Consider the following 14,588-nt stretch of genomic DNA (forward strand, 5'->3'; position numbering starts at 1 on the left):
CGCTTGCTACAGTCACCTCTGCACCACTCATCTTGCCCCTGGGCACTGCAGTCAGCTAAGCTTTTGCCCTATGTTCCTGTTCCTCTCTTTGCTAAGCAACACCCCTTTATTTCCATTTCTTCAGCAAGCATGGCAGAACAGGTGACCCCTAGTCTCTGTTTTTCACTCTCCAGCCTCAGCCTCCCAGGTGTCCCTGCTGGTTGATCAATTCCATCAGATCACCCTTCCAGCACTTCTAGCTGCACTTTTTGATTCTCACTCCCTGCCTCCAACCAGTGTCTCCAACGACCTCTCCATCCTTATCTAGGACCTCATATCTCACATCTATGGCTTACCACTGCACCAACAGCCCTGACCACAGAAGGCCTAGTCCTTCCTGTAGTATCAGGAACATCCTCAATGTCTTCATGTATTTTAAGTTTGGATATTTTTAAAAGTATTCCTATCTACAAATTTACCAATGCATCAATATTTGAGTTTATTTTATTGTCCACTTACTACTTTTGTGAATTTTTAGTAAGAAAAATTTAAATATTTTTAGTCCCTATTATTGAAGGTTGGATTAAAAATAATTTATGCTTCAAATTCACAAAACAGAGTACTTTCTCCATTTCCTTTCTGTCCATCCCATTCAACTCAGCCCTTCTTGCCAGATCTGTTGAAAGACACTCCGGATCCCTGCTCTGTCCCCCAACTAAAACCTGCAAATCAAGAAAATGAGTCTTAGATTACAAAAAATCAGCACCCATATGTGGTGAGCATCTACTAAGTACCCAGCCCTGGTACAGCCCTGATACAGTGACCTCTAACCTTGTCCTTCTAAATAGCAGCCCCATGGCTGGCAGCAACAGAAACCCACTTAGAAGCACCTAATGGAAAAGGGAATACAGGGGCTCCTTGAGTAATAATGAGATTATGTCTTGATAAGCTCATCATAAATTGAAAATATCTTAAGTTAAAGCACTGAAAGTGCAGTTAATACACACTGAACCTACTGACATCCCACCTTAGCAACTGTGCAGCATCTCTGGTTTCCACTTTTGGTCACCTGGTGACAATGAACCCTGACTCACTTCCATTACCAGCAGTGCAAGAGAAAACCTTATACATCTGGCTTGTTGAAGAAATGATCAAAATATAAAATTCATCTGCATTTTCTACTTAATTCATATTGCTTTCTCGCCATCAAGAAGTTGAAGAATCATTAGATCAAACCACCATAAGTCAGGGAGTGTCTGTGTATGGGAGAGGGACACTGGGACATCTCATGATAATGGGGGAAAAGACAGCAGCTGAGCTTGGTAAGAGTCTGCAGTAGCAATCAGAAAACCCTCAGGAATCTGGAAAGCTTTTGAGTGTGTCCACTTTTCTCCATGTGTATCCTCCCACCCTTCTTTCTACTTGGAGACCTACTTTTGTGTCTTCCCATGCATAAAACTGAGGAGAGTAACTATAGAATCCCTTGGTTGATTACCCCTTTTTAGATAAGCAGGCATGGTGGATTAGATGCTGAGTGTCCCAACCTAAGGCAATTATTTGTCATCTGGTCAGAGATATATCCCCATAGGCCTGGGACCAGGTTAAGACCCATGCCTAGCTGGTGCGAGGAGGGTGTGGGGATATGGAATTGCACCTTTGGGGTGGGAGTAGTGGGGGGTGAGGGTCAAACTAGAATTTATAATGAAGGTATGAATGTGAGGTAGAAGCCAGAGATTCAAACAAAGTTGATTAGGTCTAGGATGAAAAGCACTGGGAGTGGAGCCAGATTGTACCTCATGAACCATAGCTCAGTGTAGTTCTGCATGGAATATGTGGATAATCCCATTTTATATAAAGAAACAGAAATCTATATCTATATCTATATCTATATCTATCTATCTATATCTTTATATATATAAAGAAAGAGAAATTAGGCAACACAGTGTAGATTCAGATCAGGTGGACTCAAGACCATATTCTCTCCCCTCTGCTGTTTCCTCAATTTCTTAGCCTTCCTCCATTCCCAACCTGACTCTGATGATTCCCATCTCTGCTGAATAATGGTATATGCCAGACATTTTAGACCACAAGAAATCTGGCTCCAACTAACCTGAATCTTCCTGAACTTAATTCTTACTCCTATCTTCTGTGTCTAAGTCAGTGAAATCATTCCATTTGGTTGAAATGCTTCTTTACCTCCTGAGAGTCCTGAGAGTCATCAGTCTTCATGAGCCCCCTCACCCACGTCTCTGCCTGTAGACTTTAAGTTCATTTGCTAATGTGCTTACTAAATGCCACCTCCTCCATAAGAACCTTGGATCCCCAAAACACGAGAACTGTTCCCTTTATTAATTTCTTACAGAATTTTTTCAAATCTACGATGTTTACCAACATCTGCCTTATCATTTAGCACTGTTTTATTTTCCCATGTTCTTGTCTATTCTCTGGATGACCTGGAACACGATCTCATTCTTTTTGCATTTCCCCAAAATGTTGACATGCACCATGTATGAAATTCATGCCCAATATACATAGATTGAAAACAATTAACAAAGGAGTAACCAGGCTCACCTAGAGGGGAGATCAGAAATAAAATAGAAATAATTGATAATATTTTCAACTTCAAGTATAAAAATAAAATTCTTTCCTCATTTTCCAGGTGTTATTCAAATACCCCATCACTCAAACCATTGCTGCACCAGGTGTATATCGAATGATTCTGCAGCAGAAATTCACTAAGTATGTAGAATTGCCTGTAACAGTAATTGGTGGAGTTTTAAAGGAATCTGGTGTGCTATGGTTTGTTTTTCTTTGGTCTTTGCAAGCTCTGTGTGTGTGCGTGTGTGTGTGTGTGTGTGTGTGTGTTGGTGTTGATAACTAGCAGTCTAATTAGCTAAATCAAAGCATGACCCAGAGACCTGGGAGAGACACTCAGTGAGCTTTGCATCCTATAGGATTACGTCAATGTTTTCCTTATGAAATAACAACATGCAGAAAAATGGAAACTTACAGATTATTGAACTCTTTAAAAGAAAATACTTGTGCAACATCCTACCCAAGTTACAAAGATGGAGCATGGCCAGGCCCTTAGACACTTCTGCCTGCCTTCTCATCTCCTCTAAGGAAATCACTGAATCTGTTTCCTTAGTTTCTATCCTAAGGAAATACCAGTGAAAAAAGACTACTTTATATGCCTTTGAACTTTATGTTCAAAGGCAGTATATATATATATATATACAGTATTTTGTGGCATATGGCTTTTTATCTGAACATTATGTGTCTAAGATACATCCATGCTATTGCATATTACCATAGTTTATTTAATTGGTGTCTAATATCCCATTTTAAAAATACCCCAATTTTTATCCATACTACCATTAATGAAGATATGTGTAGTTTTAATTTGAGAGTTCTTGGTGGTTAATGATGTACTGAACTGTCTTACTTGTACTCTGGCACATACAATGATGCATTTCTGAAGAATTTTCTAGGGGAAGAATGTGTAAGTCACAATAACACTACAGATTCTCACACTGTTTCTTAGAGTATTAAACCAATTTATGCTTCCCCTAGCAAGATTGGATAATTTCCACTGTCCCGCATTCTTTCTAATAATTGTTATTGTCAAGGTTAATCTGATGGATGGATAGCATTATCTGATGTTTTACTTTTTCATTTCTCTGTGTTTGAGAGTTAATTTTTAGGGAACTTGAAGTCTGGTATTTGAAAGTTATGGTCATTTATGTATTCTTTAGAGATGCTGCAATTGAAATTGTTAATTCAAATTGTAAGTGTTAAAATATCAATCTGTTTTGTGACGACCCTTATGCTGCAAACTGAATTACAACTTGGTTTAATTCATGAAGTCTCAGTCTGGCTAGCTTCTGTTCCCATCTGTATTTCAAAGCTCATAGAATAGCTGACTTTTCCAACACTCCTTGTGTGATTTTGTTTGTCTAAACCCAGTAATATGTCATCAGGGCAAAATTGAGATTCCACATGAGACTCTGCCCACCTTATATACGTCAGGGAGGTTCTAGAAGAATGATAAAAATGATCTCAGTGAAGAGCCCTCCTGTTCATCTCTCTGGAATGTATTTGCACCCAAAGAATGAATGAGGACGAACAGTGCTCCTGAAGTGGCTTCCTCCCCACCACACTCCATGAGCTGGCTATTCTCTAGTTCAAGTCTGCTGGGTTAGACCTTAGTCACTCCCCACCCCATTTTCTTCAGGGAATTCCATCATTATTTTGTGATTGTTTTTCTGAACTTCATGTGGAATATGGAATATATCTCATGATGTACCTAATAAACCCCTACAAAGGCTTGCATGAGGCTTTTCTTCTCTCTCTCAAATTCCTTTACTCTGAATTTCTGTTCTTTCTGCAATTCTGTTTCCCAGCACCCTCTGCCTTTGCCTACATTTGGTCCAACCTGCACTAAAGTCCCTAACAAATTATTTCCAACTCCAACTTTCATTCTGTGCTCAGAAATACAAAAGTCCTTCACTAGGCATAAAACTAACTCTCTTAAAAGAAAGTATAGTATCATCTCCCTAGCATGTCTCTTGGGGTCTTGTCCTGCACCCCTTTATTGTTTATAAAAATATCCCTCTTAGCCACATAGAATTCTTCCCTAAGATTAGTTCTGATGAATCTAATTTCCTCTCTCTTGTTCCATCAACATTCAAATTTACCAAACTTTCCTATGTAACCCAACAGCCTCTCCACCACTCACCCATGTCCTGCCAGAAGAGGTAGCAGCAACACACTCACTTTGCCTTGGCCATTAGTAAAATGACCAGAAGGTGAATAAGAAAGAGAGAAGGATGAATGATCCAGATGACAAACCTATGACACCTTAACGCACTGGGTTTGGGGAAGTTAATCCAAAGTCTGACACCTGTACTTCCCCTAAAGTCTCAGGTTCCCAACCCTGGAGCACTGCTCTACTGGTGGAGAGGCCCTCCTGCCTGAGGAGCTTGAGCAGTGGAGAAAACACACGGGCCTTCTGCTTCATGAGGTCTATGGACAGTCAGAAACGGTAGGTAGCAGCCTCCTTCTGGACCATTCAGATGTGGTCAGCTACTATGTGCAGCAGATGGGGCAAGTCTTGCTATGAGTGTGTGTGTACACTGTTTGTGCAGCATTGCTCCAAGCCAACAGAAGGCAACAGGATTTGAGGCTAATTTGTCCCCAATTCAACTTGCAGAATCACATTTTACAAGTCATGAAGAGACCAATGAACTGATAGTGGTTGGACAAAATCCAAACATAGGTCTAAGGATATAGTACCACAGTGCCCATTATGGTCAGCTCAGGAATGCTCAGAGAGATGGTGGGAAAAGGAGCCTTCTGCAGCAACATGGAAATGGTGGACAGAAGTTCTTGCCAAGTCTACCATCCCTTTTTATGGCAGTGACACAAAAACGCTTGCAGTGCTGGCATACTAGCAAGAGATACTAACAAGGGTTGCTGAAGTAGAAGGGATTTTCTGTGCAAACCAAACACACATACACACACAAATGTGCACACATGGGCATACACACACACACACACACACACACACATGCACTCAAACTCTCAGTGGGAACCCAGAGTATCAGTGAGCCACCAGGTGGGCAGAGCATTTAGAATATCATGCCTGTCTTGAACCTCAATAACTTCATCAATGACAGAATAAGTAGGAACCTCTCTTCTAACAATACTTGATCCACTTCCAATGCTGGCCAGAGCAAGTTTCCCCAACCTTCACAGGACCACTGTAGCTAGCAGAGGGATGTCTTCCATCCTAGACCCTGTTACAAATGGACTATTTTAGTTCTAAGTCACAAACTTGTCTGACTTTTTTACGAACTGTTAAGACTCTGGACCTGTTTTTGAATGACTCAGTTTCAATTTGGACAAGGAAGAGGGTTCATGAGAAGAGCAGATCTGACCCATGACGCCTGCCTCTCTGCAAGGTGATTTCTTTGTGAAAGTGCTTTCACACCTGTTCACTCATCTCTGCAACATTTTTCACACACTTGCACTGTGAGTGCTGGCATGGCAGCAATGAAAGAGCCTCCTTTCCTATAAGCTCAGACCTGGGTCCAAGTGTCAGCTGTATCTATTGCAGACTTCAAAATCACAGGCTATTCTTTAACCTTTAGCAACAGAATTCCCAACTCTAAAATGGAAATGATATTGCCAGTCTTGCTGGACTGTGATAGGTAGATGATGTATGTCAATTTCTGACCACAATGTCCAACCTACAGCACATGCTTACATTGTAGTTTCTGTGGTCGTCAGTGTTTTATTGAAGGTATTGTGGTAGATGCTCTGAGCACAGAAGCATCTATTCCTGGAGGCTTGATATCTACTGAGGGACACAGTCAATCAAAAGTTATTATGATGCTCTTCTGGTTACAATAGTACACAATGGAGAAAATTCTGCAAGAGAATATCCAACTGACTTTTCTTGGGGCCTGAGCAATGGCTACTACTAGTCATTCACTAAACATTTGGGGGTGTGTGTCATGTGATGCAAAGACATCCCCTACACTAGGAAGCACTGTGGAAAGTCAATGTTGTAATCATCTTCTTTAATGGGGGAGGAGATCAGGAGGTATTAATTGGCACATGGGTAGTGAGTGGTGATTTCTCTGACTGTAAAACACTCAGCTGTAGAAAGAATGATAATGAGAGAAGTGTAAAGAGGATTTGGGTTCATTGGGAAGACAACTAAGGCTGGTAGGACTAGCAGCGGGAACAGTGTGAACAATCTCAACAGTCCAAACACAACCCTGAGAAGGAACTGAGGAAAGATTCCTGTCATCAGTCAACAGTCAGGTATAAATGTTTGTCTAGTGGTCTCATGGCTTTCTCCTGGCAAACTGATACATGCCTGGCATAATAACACTCCCCTTTCCACATGACATGCCATAGCCTTGGGCTTAGCTTCTTTGCTTCCCTCTTTGCCTCCATCACTAGACACTGTGAACCTCACCCAGCATAACTGGGTATGACAAATGTCTGCTTAATAGAGCTGGGTCAATGCCCTGAGACGAGAATCCCAGCCTTCCAATTTCCTCTCTAGGGCTCTTTGTGCCGCATCCAATGTGATCTGCTGGTGGAGGATGTGCTTAGTTCCTGCTGCTTTGTGATTTACCCAGACCCTTTGGCCAACCCCAATCCTCTCTCCTTTGTGAACAGGGCATAACCTGTGGAGTCCTCCGGGGTATGAAGCTCAAGCTGGGTTCCATGGGGAAGACTATCTCTCCCTTTGACATCCAGGTTTGTTTCTGAGGGCACTGGCAAAGTGTAGTTAGGGTTCAGATGGGCTTGAACCACTGTGTGACACCAGGTGGCTGGACAGCGATCCTTCTGTACCAATGTTGCCTTTATTGCTGTTTTTCTCCAATTTCCTTTGGCGCTTCAAATGAGAACCACATTATTTTGGGCACTAATGTAGCTCCCCTGTCAGCCAGAGATATAACACCCAGTGCATGGGAATGAAGACTATCTGGAGGTGGCATAAGTAATTTTGTGTTCCAATTGTATTTGTTCCTTTTGTTCTACTTGATCAATATTCTCCAGTTTGAAGACACATTGGTGATGTCTACATACCCATGAAACAAGTAGATATTTGACTTGGGCTTCTCATTTGCTGATTTCAAAGAAATGTAATAGTTTCATTCAATTTTCTGACACAGTCACTCTATCACTCTCATCACTTGTCTCCACTGGTGCCCCATGGATAAGCCATCCAGTGTTCAGGTGGACAGAAGTGTTGGGGGAGCTCTGCACAGAAGGTTTCACAGGCTTCTTTTCCAGATCATTGATGACAAGGGTCACATCCTTCCTCCCAACACTGAGGGATACATTGGCATCAGGATCAAGCCCTCCAGACCCACAGGTCTCTTCATGTACTATGAGGTAATGGTTTCCCATTTGTTCCTGTCCTTGCTCCAAAAGTCCTTGCAGTGAGCATGCTGAGACTTCCTCAGGTAATCTTCTGTTCATCCATGCTCAATGAAGCCTGTTTTAATTATAACCAAATTTCCCAGTGCCTTGCCACATCCCTTCCTATCCTGGGACTTAAGTGCTGACTGGGTAGACAGAAGGTTGGCTTCAGAACCACCAGAATGGGTTTCCATTATCTCCCATAGTTAGCCAAACACAGGTTTGGCTGAGTTCAAAAAACACCATCCCTCTTATCAAAATCAGGGTGTGGCAAGTCATTCATTCTGGCTGAGTCTCCAGGAAGCTCTGTTATCTGTTTCTTGCAGAGGGGAAAAACTAAAGACTAGAAATGTTAAGTGTTTTCTTTGTGCCAATTAATGGCAGGTGTAGGATCCAAACCCCATTCTTTCAGTGTCAAATCCTAAATAAGAAATCCAGGGACTGTAGAAAACTGGGTTAGATATAAGAAGAGCTGCTAAAACTCTTGTCAAACAAACCCTAGCCAATCCAGGTTGATCGTGGCCACAAAGGGAAATTAGATTTCAAAATTGGTACCTTAAGTGACCAGATAATGAAAGTGATCCAGACTCCATCTCTTTTCCCAAAGAAATTTAATTGCAATTCTCCTGGTGTCCCGACTATCCTCACACTATGGACTCAAGGGGGTGCTGTCTGCACATGTTTTTTATAAATCCCTAGATTCAACTATGTACACAGCTTTGAGAAACACACACATAACGCACACACACATACACACACACACACACACACACACACACACACACACACACACACGGCACAGCACAGGTAAACCAGAGGAAATCTGAATGAGATTGGTGGATTGATCAACATTGATATGCTGATATAACATCAAACAATAGTTTTGCAAAATGTTACCACTGGGGAAGCTAGGGTAAGACTTTAAGAGATTTCTCTGTACAATTTGTTAAAACTGTATGCAAATGTAAAATAATCATAAAATGAAGAGCTTAGTTTTAAAAATACCAACCTCATAGGCTTCTGTGAGGATCAAGTGAGATAGCACATGGGGAAGAAAATTCATTGTGTGAATGTTTATTACCCCTCACCTCTGTCCATGCACCACGTGAATGATGAGTTTATAGCTGTGTATGAAACAAACAGGGCTCACCTTATAATGAGAGCTATATTTTTGTGGAGTTTCAGACAAAAGTGAGTTGTTAATTTTTAAAACTGTCATTTAAAGTTAGCATTTTGATATGCATTTATTGAGCAGTGGCACACATTGAGTACTTTCATGGAAAGACAGGAGTCTCCAAGGATTATAAAACTTGCCCAGGTCCCCAGTGGAGTCAGGCAGAATGCAGACGGAGATATTACACTGCACTTGTATCTCCTCATCTCTATACTCACTGCCTTCAAAATGGGGTCTGTCCTCTTTGCAGAATAACCCTGAGAAGACTGCTGAAGTGGAATGTGGAGACTTTTACAACACTGGAGACAGAGCGACCATGGATGAAGAGGGCTACATCTGGTTCCTGGGGAGGGGAGATGACGTCATCAATGCCTCTGGGTAGGTGGGGCTGACCCTGGTCTGGATCCTGACACTGACATTTTCCTGCCTGACATTCCTCCATGGCTTGGTGATGGGCCCTTAACCTCTCTCTAAACAGTCACATGCATGCACTGCTCCCTGGTACCAGTGGACATCTCATAACCTGTGTCCAGAAGAACCAATCAAGATGAGCTTCAAGAGGGTCTAGAAAAGGAAGAAGATATTACACAATTAAAGGAGGGATAGGACTGGGAAGTAAGACCTTGTGTTGGTCCCCATGTGTAGTGTAAGATTATGTTATGTTTCTGTCACTTTCATGTGGCACACAATATCACAGGAGAACAATAATAATATATTGCCTTTCTGGAGCACTGACTAAGTGAAATCACTCTCTGGAAGGCTTTCTACATTCACTTCTCAATGCAGGCAGTGAGATGAGCTTATTATTTTACCCCACTTCAGTGGTGTAGAAACTAAGTCATTGACCGCTGAGAAAATTTCTATTAAGTCTGAAAAATAATACAGAATGAAATTCAGATATGAGCTGAGGTAGTGTGCATCTCATTCCTAACCACTATGTGATATTTACAATACACTTTACAAAATTTCTCTTCCATATTTCAGAGAAATTGAGGTTAATTAATTTCAGTTTTTAATGGCTACAGCACAGTTGAGCAATTTTATGGGGTAAAATGTGATGATTTCATATATATATATATATATACATCCTGTAATTATCAAATCAGAATAAGTAGCCTATCCTTCTCCTCCTACATTTCTCTCTTCTTTGTGTTGACAGAATTAAGAAAAGTTATCTAGCTCTTTTGGAATATGTAATGCATCATTATTAACTATAGTGGTCCTTCTCTGAAATGGATCACAATGTATTCCTGCTATTGCCATGGGAATTTTTGAAATAATGCTGACTGTATGTGCACTGGAAATTTGCTGAGAGCAGCTTTTGAGTGCTCTTCCTATATACTAGTATGTTGTGTAACCAACCCCTCTATGCTCTGTGAGGTAATGGATAGATTAACTTGTTTTCCTATAGTGATCTTTTCACTGTGGATGTGCAGAACATAACGTTGTATAATCTAAATATATGCTAAAAGCCAAAACATAAGATAAAATACAGCTTGCAGAGCAATGGGGGCTAAGGTGGAGAATTTGCCAGAATGTTTAAGACAAATTTTGAGGCTCCCAGAGCCTGGCACTGGAGGAAGATGTTTTGCCAACTACTCAAAAGTCTGTGAGGACAAAGCATCCTCCTCCTCACTTCAAGCTGTAACAGCCCGAGGAACAGCTGAAGCTGTAGTTTCAGCATAGAATGTCCAAGTCTTGAAAATTTGGGCCCCAAACACAGGCAGGTGTCGAGTCTGACTCCTTTTGACAATCACCCTATGCATCAAGGGGAAGTGTGGCTCTCCAAAGTACAAGATTTAAGAAGTGGTTTGCCGGAAACCTGACATCTACCCCAGAACCATTGATCTTCCAGGTACCGCATTGGGCCAGTAGAGGTGGAGAACGCCTTGGCAGAGCACCCTGCTGTGGCAGAGTCTGCGGTGGTGAGCAGCCCAGACTCCACGCGAGGGGAGGTGAGAAGTCCAGTGTTTGTGTGCTTGTGTTGGAAATTTCCAGGGTGTCACCCCAGCCTGGGGTCCAGGTTGTAGGGAAGACTGCTGGCATGCACATGCAGTTACACAGTATGCCCACCAGGGGCGCTGTGCACACTTGGTAAGTGACAAATCCTTTGACTCTCACAAACCCATTAACTTTCACCCTAACTCTCCTTACAGTTAAGGGAAGGGAAGAAAAGGAGGTTAAGTAACTTTCCACATCATGGAGCTAATGAAGTGTGGATCCAAATAGGACTGTTAAAAATGCAGCTGCAGAGCTTGCATCCCTTGATTCAATAAGAGTCCACTGAACAATTCCATGTGCATGGACTTGTGTAAAAAATGAGGATATAATTAATAATGCAGAAATAAATTATTGCGAGGTCTTCTATGCCAACCATGTTCCAGGCATGGAACAATGTGCAAAACAAATGGTGAACATGATGCTGACAATGATGGTGAAGGGAGGAATAACACAGGAGAGCAGGCCTGGTGTTTGATGTCGATTACCTCAAGGAATATTTACAGAAACCACATGAACAAGGAGCCTTTATCATCCCTATCTCACAGAGAATGAAACTGAGGCTAAGAGAGGCCAGGTCATTTTCCAAGGCATGGACTGGGAATGGGAGGACAAGGATTGAAACCTGGTCACCCATTTCCAAAGCCCATGCTCTGAACCACTTAATCTCAAGCATCAACCCACCTTTCTATCCTCTTGCTAAACATCCCTTCCTAAGCATTGTGCCTTGTAGGCTGGCACTCACCTGAAACTCTGTTCTGCTTCCACAGGTGGTGAAAGCATTTATTGTCCTGAATTCTCAGTTCTTGTCCCATGACAAGGAGCAGCTCATCAAGGAGCTGCAGCAGCATGTGAAGTCAGTGACAGCACCATACAAGTACCCAAGGAAGGTGAGCAAGGCATAAGGATGGGTCAGGTTCTTAAGCAGTTCCCAGTGCTCAGCTGTTCCACATCTCACAAGGAGGCCATAGAGAGGAAGCTTAACAGTCAACATGTTTTTCCTCTGTCAAAGAAGAAATTTAGCTTAGGAATGGGAGGGGGCCATTCATATAGGAATGCCTATTCTGTGCCAGAAACCCAAAAAGAACGCACTGCTGGCATATTAACCTAAAGAAAAAAATCTGACTAGTGGCCCAAGATAATTTTAAAAGTTATTTATTATTCTGCAAAAGTTTAAAAGAAATCCAAACTCTTACCTTTCAAACATGATTCATAAGAAATACATTCTTCTTTGTAGCCCAAATCACACATAAATACAGATAACAAAACACATGTTATTTATGTTTAAGAAATACAATATATTTTGATCTGTGTATTTTACTTCATTCGTTTTAAAGGCTGTGTACAAGCTAAAATTGTCCAACAATAGAGAAATGACTGAATTATTTACACAATGAATAGTGTCCTCTAGTTTAATCTGTTGGTACATATTTTCTTTGGTTTTGTTCAAATTTTTGACTCAGTGTCTGGCTAGGTATCTTAGGCTGGGCTGGAGCTCACCATTTGGCCCAGGTTCGCCTCAAACTCATGTCCTCCTGTGTCAGCCTCCTGAGGTCTGGGATCACAGCCTGTGCCACCACTCCCAGCTCCAGATTTATTATATATGACATAAAACTCTTATATCCATATATTAGAAAAAAAGCCAGGTACGAAAGAATATGCATACTAAGAGACACATATCAAATTTAATACTTCTTTCTCTATACTACTTTATGACACTGTCTGAAAGTTTACATTCAAATGTACAAATTATCAAACTGCTTGGTAACACTTGTTGTACATGTACTATGTGTGCCAGGTCCTGGATTCAGTGCTCTACAGGTGGTGCTATTTCATTTAATCCTGTCCGACACCTGATATAGAATAACCACCTCATTTTATAGAGACAAAAGTACAACACTGAAAGCAAATTTCCTGAGGTTAAGTCAGTAAGACACAGAGCTGGAACTCAAAGATATGTGTAAGTAACAACATAGACCATGCTGCTGATATCTGACAAGGCTGGCTAATAAAGAATAGAAGAGATGATATCGCCTGCTAGAATGGGTGAGATATCACTGTGGCTAACACAGAGCCCCAGACACAGAGGGTTTATAACAATGAAGGCTTCTTGCTCAGGTTGCATATTCACCATGGCTCTTCCACATCCCCTCATCCTGGGTCCAGAATACATGAGCATCCACCATCTAGACTCCTGTCAGTTGCTATAAGTGTTGGAGGAGATGATGCCAAGTACAAGGGAATGCAAACTTCTCCATGGAGGGGACACAGTTCACTTTCTCTCATACTTCATTGATCAAAGCAAGTCACATGGATACATTTAATCAGGGGGGTAGGAGGAGATCCCTCCAAAATACTCAGAAGAGCCATTCAGGTCACTACAGGGTGTTAGCCTGTATAGGAGCTTGAGCAGTGGCCATAAGGGGAAGGGGAATAGGTGTGAAACCACAGCAGGACTGAATCAGTATGGGTTTGCTTTCTTCTACACCAGGTGGAGTTTGTCACAGAGTTGCCCAAAACGATCACTGGTAAAATTAAACGGAAGGAACTTCGGAAAAAGGAGTTTGGTCAGATGTAGTCTTCAGTTAATTCAGGACCTACTTTGTGACCTTGGACACATCCATGGCTGCCTCAGTTTCCCAATATAGTGGGTTGAGGACATTGCGTGGGGAGGGTTGATTTGGAAGGCTATGTGGACATCCAAGTCCCCCAGATTTTTGTTCATTCAAGTTAAGTTTAGTTCCAACTGTTCTGCGAAGTCCTCTCTTATTTTAGATGGCCATGGTGAACTCATGGATTGAGACTGCAGGTAATAAAATGGTGACATCCATAGCAACATCACCTCTGTGTGGTACATTTATTCTGTTTCTGAACCTTTGTTAAATTCTTTCCCAATATAATTATCTCTAATCCTCAATCAGATCCAGGTCTCCCTTATGGCACTAGAGTCCTGGGGTAGCCCCAAGCATCCATTCAATAGCCAAGACCCTGAGAAGCAAGATGGAGACTGTGTGCCTTCAGGCACGTGCCTCTGCTGTGCTCCACCCATATCCTACACAATGGTGAGGCTGCAGATGGTGATAAAGGAGGTCAGCTCTGGCTTGGTGACAACACTTAACTGCCAGATCATCCCCTATACCCATACTTCAATATGTCCTTGGACACTTTGTCTTCCCATAATATCGCTACTGCTGTGGTGTCCCAACCTAAAACCAGCCTCAGTGATTGATAGACCCAGACTCTATGGACCAGGGCACTGCAAATCTTTTCTAGGCATGTCTAAGGACTGAGAAGCTCTAATTCTAAGGTTTCCTCCACCAATTTCTCACATTCAGTGCTCTCCCAGGACACAGGAGCTCTATCCATCAGCCTGGCTGGCGAATCCCACTCACATACTCATCCAGAGCCCAGGTGTCCCTTAGCTGAGAGTCCTCCCCTAATCCGCAGTATAACTGCCCTGTGGACCCAGAACCTCCCAACCCACAGGCATGGG

At 42.0% G+C, this 14,588-nt stretch overlaps 1 protein-coding gene across 3 annotated transcripts in view; it reads left to right on the forward strand.

Moving 5' to 3' along the window:
* Acsm1 (acyl-CoA synthetase medium chain family member 1) overlaps positions 1–13,936 on the forward strand; it is a 29,078-nt gene extending 15,142 nt beyond the window's left edge. For all 3 annotated transcript variants that reach the window (XM_074059700.1, XM_020180051.2, XM_074059701.1), the window contains exons 8-15: positions 2,639–2,718; positions 4,900–5,023; positions 7,174–7,254; positions 7,795–7,896; positions 9,348–9,475; positions 10,953–11,052; positions 11,866–11,985; positions 13,587–13,936. In XM_074059700.1, coding sequence (XP_073915801.1) covers positions 2,639–2,718; positions 4,900–5,023; positions 7,174–7,254; positions 7,795–7,896; positions 9,348–9,475; positions 10,953–11,052; positions 11,866–11,985; positions 13,587–13,673 — 822 coding nt within the window. In that variant the 3' untranslated portion in view covers positions 13,674–13,936. The remainder of the gene's footprint in view (positions 1–2,638; positions 2,719–4,899; positions 5,024–7,173; positions 7,255–7,794; positions 7,897–9,347; positions 9,476–10,952; positions 11,053–11,865; positions 11,986–13,586) is intronic.
* The last annotated feature ends 652 nt before the right edge of the window (positions 13,937–14,588 follow it).

This window comes from Castor canadensis, chromosome 17 (genome assembly GCF_047511655.1).
Source record: "Castor canadensis chromosome 17, mCasCan1.hap1v2, whole genome shotgun sequence".
Taxonomy (NCBI): domain Eukaryota; kingdom Metazoa; phylum Chordata; class Mammalia; order Rodentia; family Castoridae; genus Castor; species Castor canadensis.